Source organism: Merops nubicus, unplaced genomic scaffold, assembly GCF_000691845.1.
Source record: "Merops nubicus isolate BGI_N331 unplaced genomic scaffold, ASM69184v1 scaffold48703, whole genome shotgun sequence".
In the NCBI taxonomy this organism is placed as follows: domain Eukaryota; kingdom Metazoa; phylum Chordata; class Aves; order Coraciiformes; family Meropidae; genus Merops; species Merops nubicus.
Window position 1 is genome coordinate 9,809 of NW_008599203.1, and position 11,009 is coordinate 20,817.

The following is an 11,009-nucleotide window of genomic DNA, read 5'->3' on the forward strand; positions in this document are numbered from 1 at the left end:
GGGCTCTGGCCACGGGTGGCTGAGCTGCAGGCAAACACTGTTTCAGCAGCAGTGACCTTGAGCACAGGGGCAGGGCAGGCAGCTGGGAGCAGCACTGCCAAACCAGACAGGCAAGATTCGTTGGAAACTCCCTGTCAAGGGAAAATGCTTGATTTTTTTTTTGCCACTGGAATTTGTCAGCCTTAGAGAGCTGTCTCAGAAGTCACATTATAGTCCTGGGAAGACTGATGGGATATTGGAGCAAGCTCAGGGCAAGTTTAGTCATGTAATTGAAGCAAATCTGTGTGCTTTGGTCACTGGCAAATGCCACTTCCCTCTGGACTGTCTCCAGGGAAGGATATGAGCATATTAAACTGAGCTTCTTTCACAGCCAGATAAAAAGCATCACACAGGTAGCACCTTTAATCCTATCAGAACAGCACATAATAAACAGAGCCAAAACCCTCTTTCAGAGTAATACATGACTATTCCAGATGAACATGCTGCTCTGAAGGGACCACATGGAACCTCAGCACAGCCACTGCACATCACAATGCTGTGCATCAGTAGCAGATGATCTTTTACAAAGCATCCTTCAAGTATGTAAGCAACCCTGCCCATCAAGGCAGAGTAGTCTCTGCACCCTTCCCAGCTACACCATAGAAACAGTTGTGATTACTTCAGGATCCTTCATTTCTTGCCCTAAGCCACCTGACATTTGGACCAAGATACCATTACAAGAGGGCAACACTTTGTAAAGGGCTATCAGGCATTTCCAGGAGAGACTTTAACCACAGGCCTCTGTAAATAGTTTTTATTATGCTTTGGAAATTCTCATCACACGTGATCACAACATTGACAGTTTTTAGTGCAAAGTGCTTTGCTGCCTGTTGAACCAGTGTTTAAGCTGTTAGGAAAAGCAGGAAGTTACTTATCAGTCAGGATTGCCTTGAATACAGATCTTTACTGCTTCCCACATTGCCTGTCTGGAGTTATAGACTTGTATTCACCTCATCATATCAAGTCTTTGTTCATCCCCAAGCACACACAGCCAAACCCTGCACTTCTCTGGTATCTGTGAGGACAAAGTCACGTGCCCTCCAAGCCTCTCTCAGATTAACTGTCCAAAACATCACCCATTTTTGGCTGCAAATCCACTGGGATTCTTCCCATCTGGCCATCTCCTCTCTTTTCCTGCTCTCCATCTTCTCTTCTGCCCACGAAGAGTGTGATCACTTCTCCTTGTGAGGAAGATGATAGCGGGAGGTGATGTGGTCCTTCAGATCAAACTCATCATGGCCTTCCCTGAGAGGCAAACACACAGTGCAGTCAGAAATAAACACACAGGCAGGGAACCCACCCTTAGCCACTGCAAAAGACAACTCCCAGCAGCCCTTAACTAGAAACTTTATCACAAGGGTTAGCTGGGAAGACTGTCAGACTTCTTAAGGTATTTGCTAGTAACAGAAACCTCTGAGATGCTTTGTGGAAAGGTCTGCTCATCCTTTCTTGCTAGAATGGGAAATAACAGGTCCCTCTGTCTCCCTCCCTCTGAGAGTTTCATGTCACTGCTGGCTCATTTCCAGCACCAAGTCTGATTCCCAGGCACATCAGCAACTCCTATGACAACAGTCAAAATGATAGTCTGCTCCACAGAAATCTGAAAAATAACTGTTGTGGCTAAAATGCAGCATATTGACAGCTGTCTTACCCATGCTCAGTAGCAGGCAGTCTGGAGTAAGACACAAACTGGCATCTGCAGCATGGAACTGATAGACTCACTCCCCTGCTAGACTGCTGATTCTGCTTTTCTGGATGTTTGCTGTATACTATCTGATATGTGTCTCTATATATGAAACGTGTGCTATCTGAGCTCCCCTCTTCTGGGAATCCAGCCCACTACCAAGCCATAGTAATCACTGAACAATGCTCTCACTGACACTACCCCCCACAAAGCAGTACATCAGCTGCTCCAGAGAACACTCAGCCAATGTGTCCACACACTGGAGCAGTTTAGTCCCTCGAGTCTGACATAACTACTGAGTGTTATTTCCATACTGACCAGCGTTCAGCTCAGATCTGGGTTCCTCCTATCCACTCCCAGTTTTCTCTCCTACTGCCCAGTTTTCTGCCCAACAGGAAGAACAACCAAAAAAAAAGGAAGTGGCTAAGCTTACCTGTGGCCTCCCTCTGGAAGACTTACCGAAAACAGCGCTGGCAGTAGAGGTCCCCAGCCCAACAGGAAAAACAACCAAAAAAGGAAGTGGCTAAGCTTACCTGTGGCCTCCCTCTGGAAGACTTACCGAAAACAGCGCTGGCAGTAGAGGTCCCCATCGCAGCCGTGGCAGCGCAAGGTGGCGTCTTCATTGCAGATACAGCACCAGGGTAACTCATCCTCATCACTCTCCCCTGCCCTGACGAGAGCTGTGGTGGCTGGAGTCTGGCTCTGATTCACAAAGGAAGCATAGACACAGGATTCAGGGCAGAGACAACACAGGGCTTTCATTGTAAGGCGTGATGGCCGCAGTGAGGTGTCACGTGGGCCACAGTTTGCTCTCTCCTGACTCTGAGTCTGTGAGATTAATTTGCCCAGGGATAGGCTCTGTATGTGTCTAGATCACTAAATACAACCCTGAGCTGCTCCTATCATTTGCTCATGAATGGATGTTGCTCAGAAGGTAATCAGCTATTCCTCCTCATTTAGCATCTACAGCAACACACACCAATGCCACCCATGCTGTGTTAAGGGCATGAAGCCCAGATCTTCTGGCAGGTACCACAGCAACATCAAGTGAGGGACAAGCCTTGCTGCAAAGGAAAGCAATCCAGCAGCTTTGCTGAAAGCAGTTCCATAGGAAGGGAGTGGGGAGGTCAGGGGGTTGTTTTCTCCCCATTATGGAAGGAAAACTGGAGGACAAATGAAATGATTTGCCACAAGGCCCCTACTATCAATTTGTAGCCAAGGCTGGGCTGAAAAGATCTTCTGAAATCATAACTTAAGTCTACCTGCCTATGGCCATCTATTGTCTCCTGCTTTCCAGAGAACTCTTGTGGAACTGCACAGCCACACACACATCCTGGGAGAGTGCCTAGCCCCTGGCAAAGGCAGCAGTAAGATGGCATTATCTTTTATATCAGTAATCCCAGGAGCACAAGGTGGCATACCTGTGAGATGGATGTTTTCAATCATGCTTACACTGAGGACAGACTCAGGTGTGAGTCACAACTCCATTTAACTGTGGTAATATACATTACAGAAGGGGTATGTCTTTCCATAGTAGACTGGAATCCACTCTGAGTATAGGATATCTTGTTACTAATTCCTTCCTCTGAGGTTATATGAGAGCACAGATGGTCGATTACTATCTAGAGGTTCCATTCTGCACACACTGGAAGCACTGGCAAACCTCCCACTCACCCCAGTTCAGGCTGTATAGTACTGGACTGGGCCCTTCTGGGTCTAACTATACTGGTGAGTTAAAAATCCCTTCTCCAACATTCATCTTGCAAGGTCTGTGCTAACTTCTCTGGGTTTAGAGGGCAGCACTCCTTTCAGCAGAAAGCCAGTCTGAAAGGAATTGTATTTCAGGGAGCAATTCCTTTTAAAAGAAGTACCAGGATGACTCAAAGCTGTGCTCAGGGCTGGTCAGCCTTCCAGAAGCCACTCAGTTTGTCTGCTCTGGAGAAGCTGGCTGGGTTTTTTTTTCTGCATCATGCCTAGAATACAGCAAACTTTTGCTGCAGAACTTTACTCTCCTGAGAGCCTGGAAGATATTATTTCAAGACATCCATCCTGACCAGCTCACTGACCTTTTGCTTTGCTTTCTTATGCAGGTTCTGTTGCGAGGGTCCTGGTTGAGTGGTCTGATCTGGAGGAATGTTGAATCCACTTGCTTCATCCAGGGCTGCTTCCTCTGTGAGCTGGTAGCAACACAAAGCAAGAAGCCTCTTGCTTCAAACACAGTTGAGAGCCTCACTCTAGGCTGCAAACCTCCTGCCCTTCTCCTTGCTCTCATGCAATAACAGGAGGTTACAAGTCTGAAGCCCCAGGCAGATGGGAACTTGCTCCATCTGCACTCTCAACACCATGTGCCCACTGTGCACAGTCAGAGTAGAAGCAGAAGCTTTCAACTAACACTCTGCTTTGCAGTGCAGCTACCAGCAGACCCTCAGCCTCATGCTCATCATGCCTGTGTGGTCTGCAATCAAGCAGAAAAATAAGCACAGAAAGCTCATGTCTGCCTGCAAGACCATTCATAGGCATTGTACAGAGAAACTGAGGCATAAGCTGTGCTAAACAGCACACTTATTATTTCATCATTATAGCTGGGTGAGGAAAAAGATGAAACAAGTGAGGGAAGAGCAGCAGAATGGGATTGGAGAGAATACACACACCACAAGAGACAAACATGAATAAGAAACAACAGCACAAAGTTATATTGTCCACTGCCTGTAGCTAGGTGGCCCATGGAGGGGAAGGAATGAAGCTGCTCAGGAACAGAAACACATCCTTTCCACACTCACCAGGTAACACACACACAGAGGGAATAACTGAGAGGAAGATGAGCAAGGCCATAGCTGCCACTTCTGACCTGTTTTAGCACTCTGAGAACAGCCTCCTCCTCAGCCACTTCCTCATCACTGTCAGGGAGTTTATAGGTGTCCAGTGTAACTGCAGGAGGAAGAGACAGGAGCCTGTAACCCACACCTGCCCCAAACCTTGTGCCCACCTCTGTCCCACAATCATTTGTGGTGTGAGCTGGTTTTAGCATTCTGGCTCTAGCACAGTCTCCACCCTTTCCAGATGGAGACTCCTCAAAAAAGCACGGAAGATAAATACTGGAAGAGGGAAGGAAGAAATCCCCACCAAAATCAGAGCTTTGCTTTTAAAAGCTTTGGTAAGATCAACTAAGATCTTCCATAGTGATTTCATGATGAATTAACCTGTACAACTTGACAGACAAAAACAAATCTTGGCCTGTGCCTTGCAAAATAAAGGAATTAAACAGATGAACACCTCTCAGAAAATAAATTACTCTGTCACAGGAGCATGGTACCTCTCTTGGTGCTGCATTCTTGTCTGCTACCCACCTTTCTCTGGGTCCTCTCCTCTGAGTGCTGCCAGTCTCTTGGCAATCTGTAGGATCTTTTCCTGCCTAGTGTTCTCTTCCTGTAGCTCAGCAGCAGCTTCTGCTAGAAGTTTACTCTTCTCTTCCTCTAGCTGTTTCGGGTCTAGATTTGCAGGGTGAACAGGATCTTCACCTTCCCCACTGAGATCATTCAAACTTTGGGTGCTCACAGCTGCAAAGAGACACACAGGACATGCTGGTGGCTCAGCAGCAATGACCCTTGGGCACAGAGAGGAGAGCTTGCTGCTCTCCATTAGTCTGGGTAACAGTGGGAGAAGGCATCCCACAGTAGGATCTGCACTGCACATGAAGAGAAGGTGAGTTAATCTGTGTTTTATAGCAAGATTACAAAGCACCACAGCCAGGCAGATTGATTCCAATGCTTTGTACCATCACAAGTGGGTTAGGAGTAGCAGCAGCTCCTCCCTGAAGTCACCTTAGAGAAACAGAGAGGAGCAAGCTGAATAACACAGCCCTGAAATGAAGGAACCCTCTTCAGGCAAAGACAATGAGAGCCAGTATGGAGCTGGATGGCTGCTCTTAGTCACTTTGGGAGTCATAATGGGGAGATAAGGGCACAGTGGACATGCAGCTCACCTGTAAGCTAGCTAGGGAGCTATACATATTCCCTTCTCACTGTAGCACATGTATTATTAGACAGAAACAGATACCTTGAGGCTGGACTCTTGGTTTGTAATGCTCATCAATGGCAACTTCCTCAGACAGTTGAGTTAAAAGGTCATCTGTCTGCTGGACCAGACTTCTAGTATCAGGAGGTTGGTGTACCTATGAAACAAGGAGAGCATGAGAAAAGGCAAATGGGAGGAAAACTGCATACTCAATCAAAGGAAAAGTTCAGTAACCAAGATCACCCTAGGTGGGAGCAGCATAAAAAGATGCAGCCACTGTTCTTGAGAGACTCAGCTTAACTTATCTGGTGTAAAACATTCAGAGCTGCATTCTCAGAGGTGCTGAACGTGCAGAACTCTGAGTACATGCTGCTGGGTCGCAGCCCCAGCTCTGCCACTACCTCCCAAGTAACTGAAGTGCCACTCTCAAGAGTGCCAGCCAGCAGCCCCACTGGGGCCTGGTGTAACAGCTGGGTGTGCAGCACAGATGAAAAAGGAGCTTGAGGAAACAAGGGACAAGACATTGAAGCCTGTGCCTATAATAGGCTTTGAAGGCATCTATCAAACTCTTTCCTCTGTAGTCTCAGACTAATCACTCTGGTTCCATTTCTGGAATAATTAGCAGGCTATTGACTAGCTGGACTGCAGCAATAGCTACAAGATACAATTAGAAGGTAGGGCTGATAAGCCTCAAACACAAACAGCTCTGAAAAAATATCAACCCACATGGGTATGCAAATGAGTTGAGTGGAAAAAAGCCTTGTTAAAAATAAACACATGAACTACATTTGACAGAAAGGAACATACTCTAAACTGAAGCAGGGAACTGCTGAAGGTTTGCTAATGGTTTTCCCTTTGCTTCTGGAGCAATGACACAAACAGGAAGTGGGGATTTCTGAAGGGAGCCACCTGGACACAAAAAAAGCTGAAGGAGGAAGCACGGCCAACATGCTGGGACATCAGTTACCCTGTCAGCTCAGAACACATTGCTGGCTGAAGAGCTGAAGGAGCTTACAGGTCTGAGAGCCTGGGAAGGAGGATCTCTCCCTTGCAGGACAGTCAAGCGGTCCTCCAGTTCCTGTGTGGATGGAACAAGTCCCCAGCAGTCCTCCTTCAGGGCAGCCAGCCTAGCTTCAATCTCAGCCTGAGTAGGAATGGACTCTGCAATTCAGAATAACCCAAGGGAGGAGACTACTCTGTTATTGAAAACAAAAGGCTGCAAAAAGAAGTTTTTCTTAACATTGCATTTCTTTCTGGAATCAGATTCCAAACGCTTGAGGAAAAAACCTCCCCCCACCCCAATGTGAATGAGGGGTCAGACTGCAGGGACCTGGAGACTGCCCTAACACTAACTGCTGTCCTCTTCTCCCTGCCTCCTTCACAGTTTATCTCCTAACCATAAGGCAAGTATTACAGTAATGTCATTTGGCAATCAGCTTACACTGGATACTAGGGACAGGCAGAGAACTAAATGTCACCTAGGCAGTACAGTCCATTGCTCCCACATCTCCTAGTCTCACCCTAGATGTATAAGGCTGAAACCCTCCCCCAACACATAATGGGACAAGAGAAGGTTGTGCCAGGGGAGGTTTAGGTTGGATATTAGGAAAAATGTCTTCACCAAAAGAGTGGTCAGGCATCAGAACAGGCTGCCCAGGGAAGTGGTGGCACCACCATCCCTGGAGGGGTTTAAAAGCCATGTAGATGTGGCAACTGGGGACATGGTTTAGCAGTTCTGTCCCAGAACCTGACAGCTGTGGACTGGGATGAGAGTCCTTTTTCTCCTCTGTGAGGCAAGGCTGGCCAGAACATAACCCCACAGAGACTGGCACTGCTGTTGCCCAGGACAATGACCCATGTGAAACCTGCAAAACAGTTTGGGCAAAGACCCTCAGTTCATTCTGCTCCCATTGGGCTCGACAGAGACCTCAAACAATGGAAAATAGGAAAGTGATTTTACAGGTAAGACACTGCCCTAAGCTAAGAAGCAGTTTCAAGGGAAACCCCAAGAATCAAAAAGAAACCCAAACATTAATCTAAAAATCACTGTAGAATCTGGCCATTGTGGCAGCAGGATGTGGATGCTCTGCTCAATTTTAACCCTTCAGCTGCCTAAAAAGGCAGGCTCTGAAGGCCCAGCACTTCCCTCTCCTTCCAGGTTCCATGCTTCCCAAGTAGCAGTGTTCCCACCCAAGGTATCATCTCCTGTATCCTCCCAAACTCACTTGGTTTCCTCTCCTCCCTGAGCCTGTCCAGTCTCTCTACAATAGCTCTATCCTCTTTTGAGAGCCCCTGGTATCTGGAGCCTGCTTGACATGGGGGCCTTTCAGCTGCCTTCTGTTGCTCTTTCAGCTGGTTCTGCTTAGCCTCAAAAGCTGCTACACGCCTGTGACAAGGATGGAGAAAAGACATGACAGGTGAGAACAAAGGTTTAAACCCTGAGATACAAAAACAGCCTCTGTGAACCCAACAAGCTATTTGAAGAATGCTGGTGTAGAACAGAACAGAAATCTCTTCCTCCTCTACCAGGCTCTCCCAGATCAGCACAATGAGGTCCTCCCAAGAGTAAGGAAAACTTCAGCTCCTAGGAGCAGCACACCTGGCACCATTTCCAAAGAGCCAAGGAACATTTCACCATCAGGTACCCATTTCCAAGCCAACCCCAATTATCAGTGCAGGCCCATGGCTGTTCAGGAGTTTATTCAAGAGAGCAGACTCCCCACAAACAAAAAATCCAAGCAACAAACCAAAAGCCCCATCCTTAATCTAATTCTGAACAAGCAAATACCCACATCACAACCCCAACTTTTGCTGGTCTGTGTAGGGGAAGAGGAGTGAGGGCCTGAAAGGCTCCTCTGTGGCAGAAACAACCATCTGGTTGGCAAGTGGAACTCACTTTTTGTAGTTTTCTGGTGGTGACCATTTTGCTGAACTGCTTTGAGATCCCTCTCTGGAAGACAAAATGATTTATCTGAATGCAAGACACTGGCAATGCTTCAATCATCCAGCCTCTCAACTCAAGAGGAATCAGTACAGGTTTCTCAGCCCCCTGGTGCAGCTCCCTTCATAATCTCATTCACAGGGATAGCAATGAGCCTAAGGAAGGGATTAAGATAACTAAGATGATGATTCTAAGATAACATAGCTGCCTGCAACAACAGGGGACTTCATTTGTAGTTCTTTGGTCCAGTTGTTTTTGCATCTGGACAACACATGATTTAATAGGGTCACCAGTGATCCAAATGAGGTGAGGCTGAAATACCCTCACCTCCCACAGCCTGCAACTCCCAGCTCAGAGAGAAGACACAGTGGTTAGGTCAGACTCCCAGTGTAATTAGTTTCAATGCAGCAGGACACTCCAAAGGGAGCTGTGGCATGCAACAAACACAATTATATCATGCACAAGCTAAACAAAACATTACAAAAACTATTATATAACCATTAGTATCGTAGCAGTGATCTTCTAGCACACTTGGACACTGCACACCACAAAGACATCTTGTGTTGCCATCTTCTGCTTTGTGGTACTGAGGATGAGCTGCTAAATTACACGTTTACAGGAAGTTGTTGGCATATTTTATTCATTCTCAGAAGTCCCAGCTACAAACACATCTGTGCCATGCTGAGGCCTGGAGAGTCACAAAGGAATGCAACAGTGTTGGACAGCTTTCCAGTTCTAAGGTTTCTCCTCTGGAAGTTTTTTTGCATGAAGAACAACAACGTGCAACTTATAGAGCTGCTGCCTATGTGTAGGATCTACCTACTCTCCAGTCAGGGAGGAGTTTTTACTGCTGTAACTCTATAGTCCTGATATTAAACAGATGAGGGAAAAAAACAACCAACAAATAAACCAAACAAACACAAAAGAAGCATCAAAAAAGGCTGCCCTGTTTTCTTAATGGCTTTTTGAGTTGTAAAGGGAAATCAGGAAATTTCAAAACTGACTGAATACTCTATCTTCACCTTCAGCTCACACTGTCCTCACGAGCCAGTGCTTCTCAAATGAAGAACTCTGCTATTGAGAGGCTCTTCTCCTTTCAGAAACCTGCAGAGCCAGAAAATTCCCCACTCACTGATGAAAATTCCTTGCTATAGGACAGCAGTGGGGAAGAGAGGCAGGAGAAATGCAACAGAAGGAGGAGGACACAGAAGGACTGGTTGAGAGAGGGGTTGTGGTGTAGACTTGTGCTCTTGTGTCACATTAATGTGTATAACCCATACTGCTACTGAATTGCATTTTATTGTTTTCAACAATCTACTGGTTATATTTGCAAGTTTTTAATCTTTATTTTTACCCTCAATAATGAGGGTTTGTGTCACTGCTGGCCCACAGATATAGTAACACTTTGGACATCTTATTGTCAGGCTGCTCAACTACTACACATCTGAAAAGACTGCCAGTGCTTTCAAAGGGGCATTGATTTCTGGGCTACTCTGGACTACTCCATCCCCACAAAAAACAGCCTCCCAGACCACAGTTCCTCTGTTTAGGCTGTACAGCTTGTGTAACCAGTTCAGTACCTGCCTGACTGGGACCTCCAGGGTACAGGCAACGTGTTTGCCAAGCACAAGGCCCAGCTCTCCTATGGGGATCTACAACACAACACTGGGATATAAAAAATGAGAAACAAACCAGGACCCTGCCTTTGGGTGAAGAAACACTCCCCACTTACCCAGTCAGAGTTCCATGACACTGCTTGCACACCTTCTGCTGAACGTTTCCACAGGAGGGAACAACAGCCCTGAAGCTAAGGCAGCCCGAGCAGAAGAGGCGCCCGCAGCTCTTGCATCCACACTGTGGGGACAGAGAGAAGGGCGGGACAAGGGCTTCACCTCCCCACCACACAGCCCCGGCCACCACGGGACTAAATGGAACACCGAGGCGACGCTGGTTTTTTAAAGAGAATTTTATCACTAGCTGCTGGTGAAGATACGGAGACTTTCAAGGGCCTTTTGCAGCAGTTCCTAACTCGTGCTGGAAGCAGAGACCCCGTTCCATCCCGCAATACACCCCCTGTGGGGGAATTCTCTGAGACAGCCATCTAATAGGGATTAGAGGGACTACAGCCAATGACTTTTCTTTCAGTAAACGCCCACACTTAAAGACACCTTGAAACCCGGCCCGGGGAGAGCTCAGAAAGGGAGGACAATGCCCCGGCACCGGGCGAGGCAGGTTCCCGGTTCAGACCCTCGCACTGCGGGAGAAGCACCCACGGGACCGGCCGCCCCCGCCCCCGGACTTGCCTCCTTCTTGAAGACAGAGAACCTGGAC

General features: G+C 47.2%; 1 protein-coding gene across 1 annotated transcript; it reads right to left on the reverse strand.

The window, feature by feature from the left end:
- Positions 1-1,171: 1,171 nt before the first annotated feature.
- On the reverse strand, positions 1,172-11,005 carry ZFYVE19 (zinc finger, FYVE domain containing 19; the record flags this gene model as incomplete). Its single annotated transcript, XM_008937276.1, has 11 exons — positions 1,172-1,284; positions 2,283-2,425; positions 3,790-3,900; positions 4,572-4,651; positions 5,071-5,280; positions 5,780-5,894; positions 6,753-6,898; positions 7,963-8,123; positions 8,634-8,687; positions 10,411-10,532; positions 10,982-11,005. Coding segments are annotated over 11 exons (1,239 nt in total), but the record flags the coding sequence as incomplete, so codon positions are not given.
- Between the last annotated feature and the right edge of the window lie 4 nt (positions 11,006-11,009).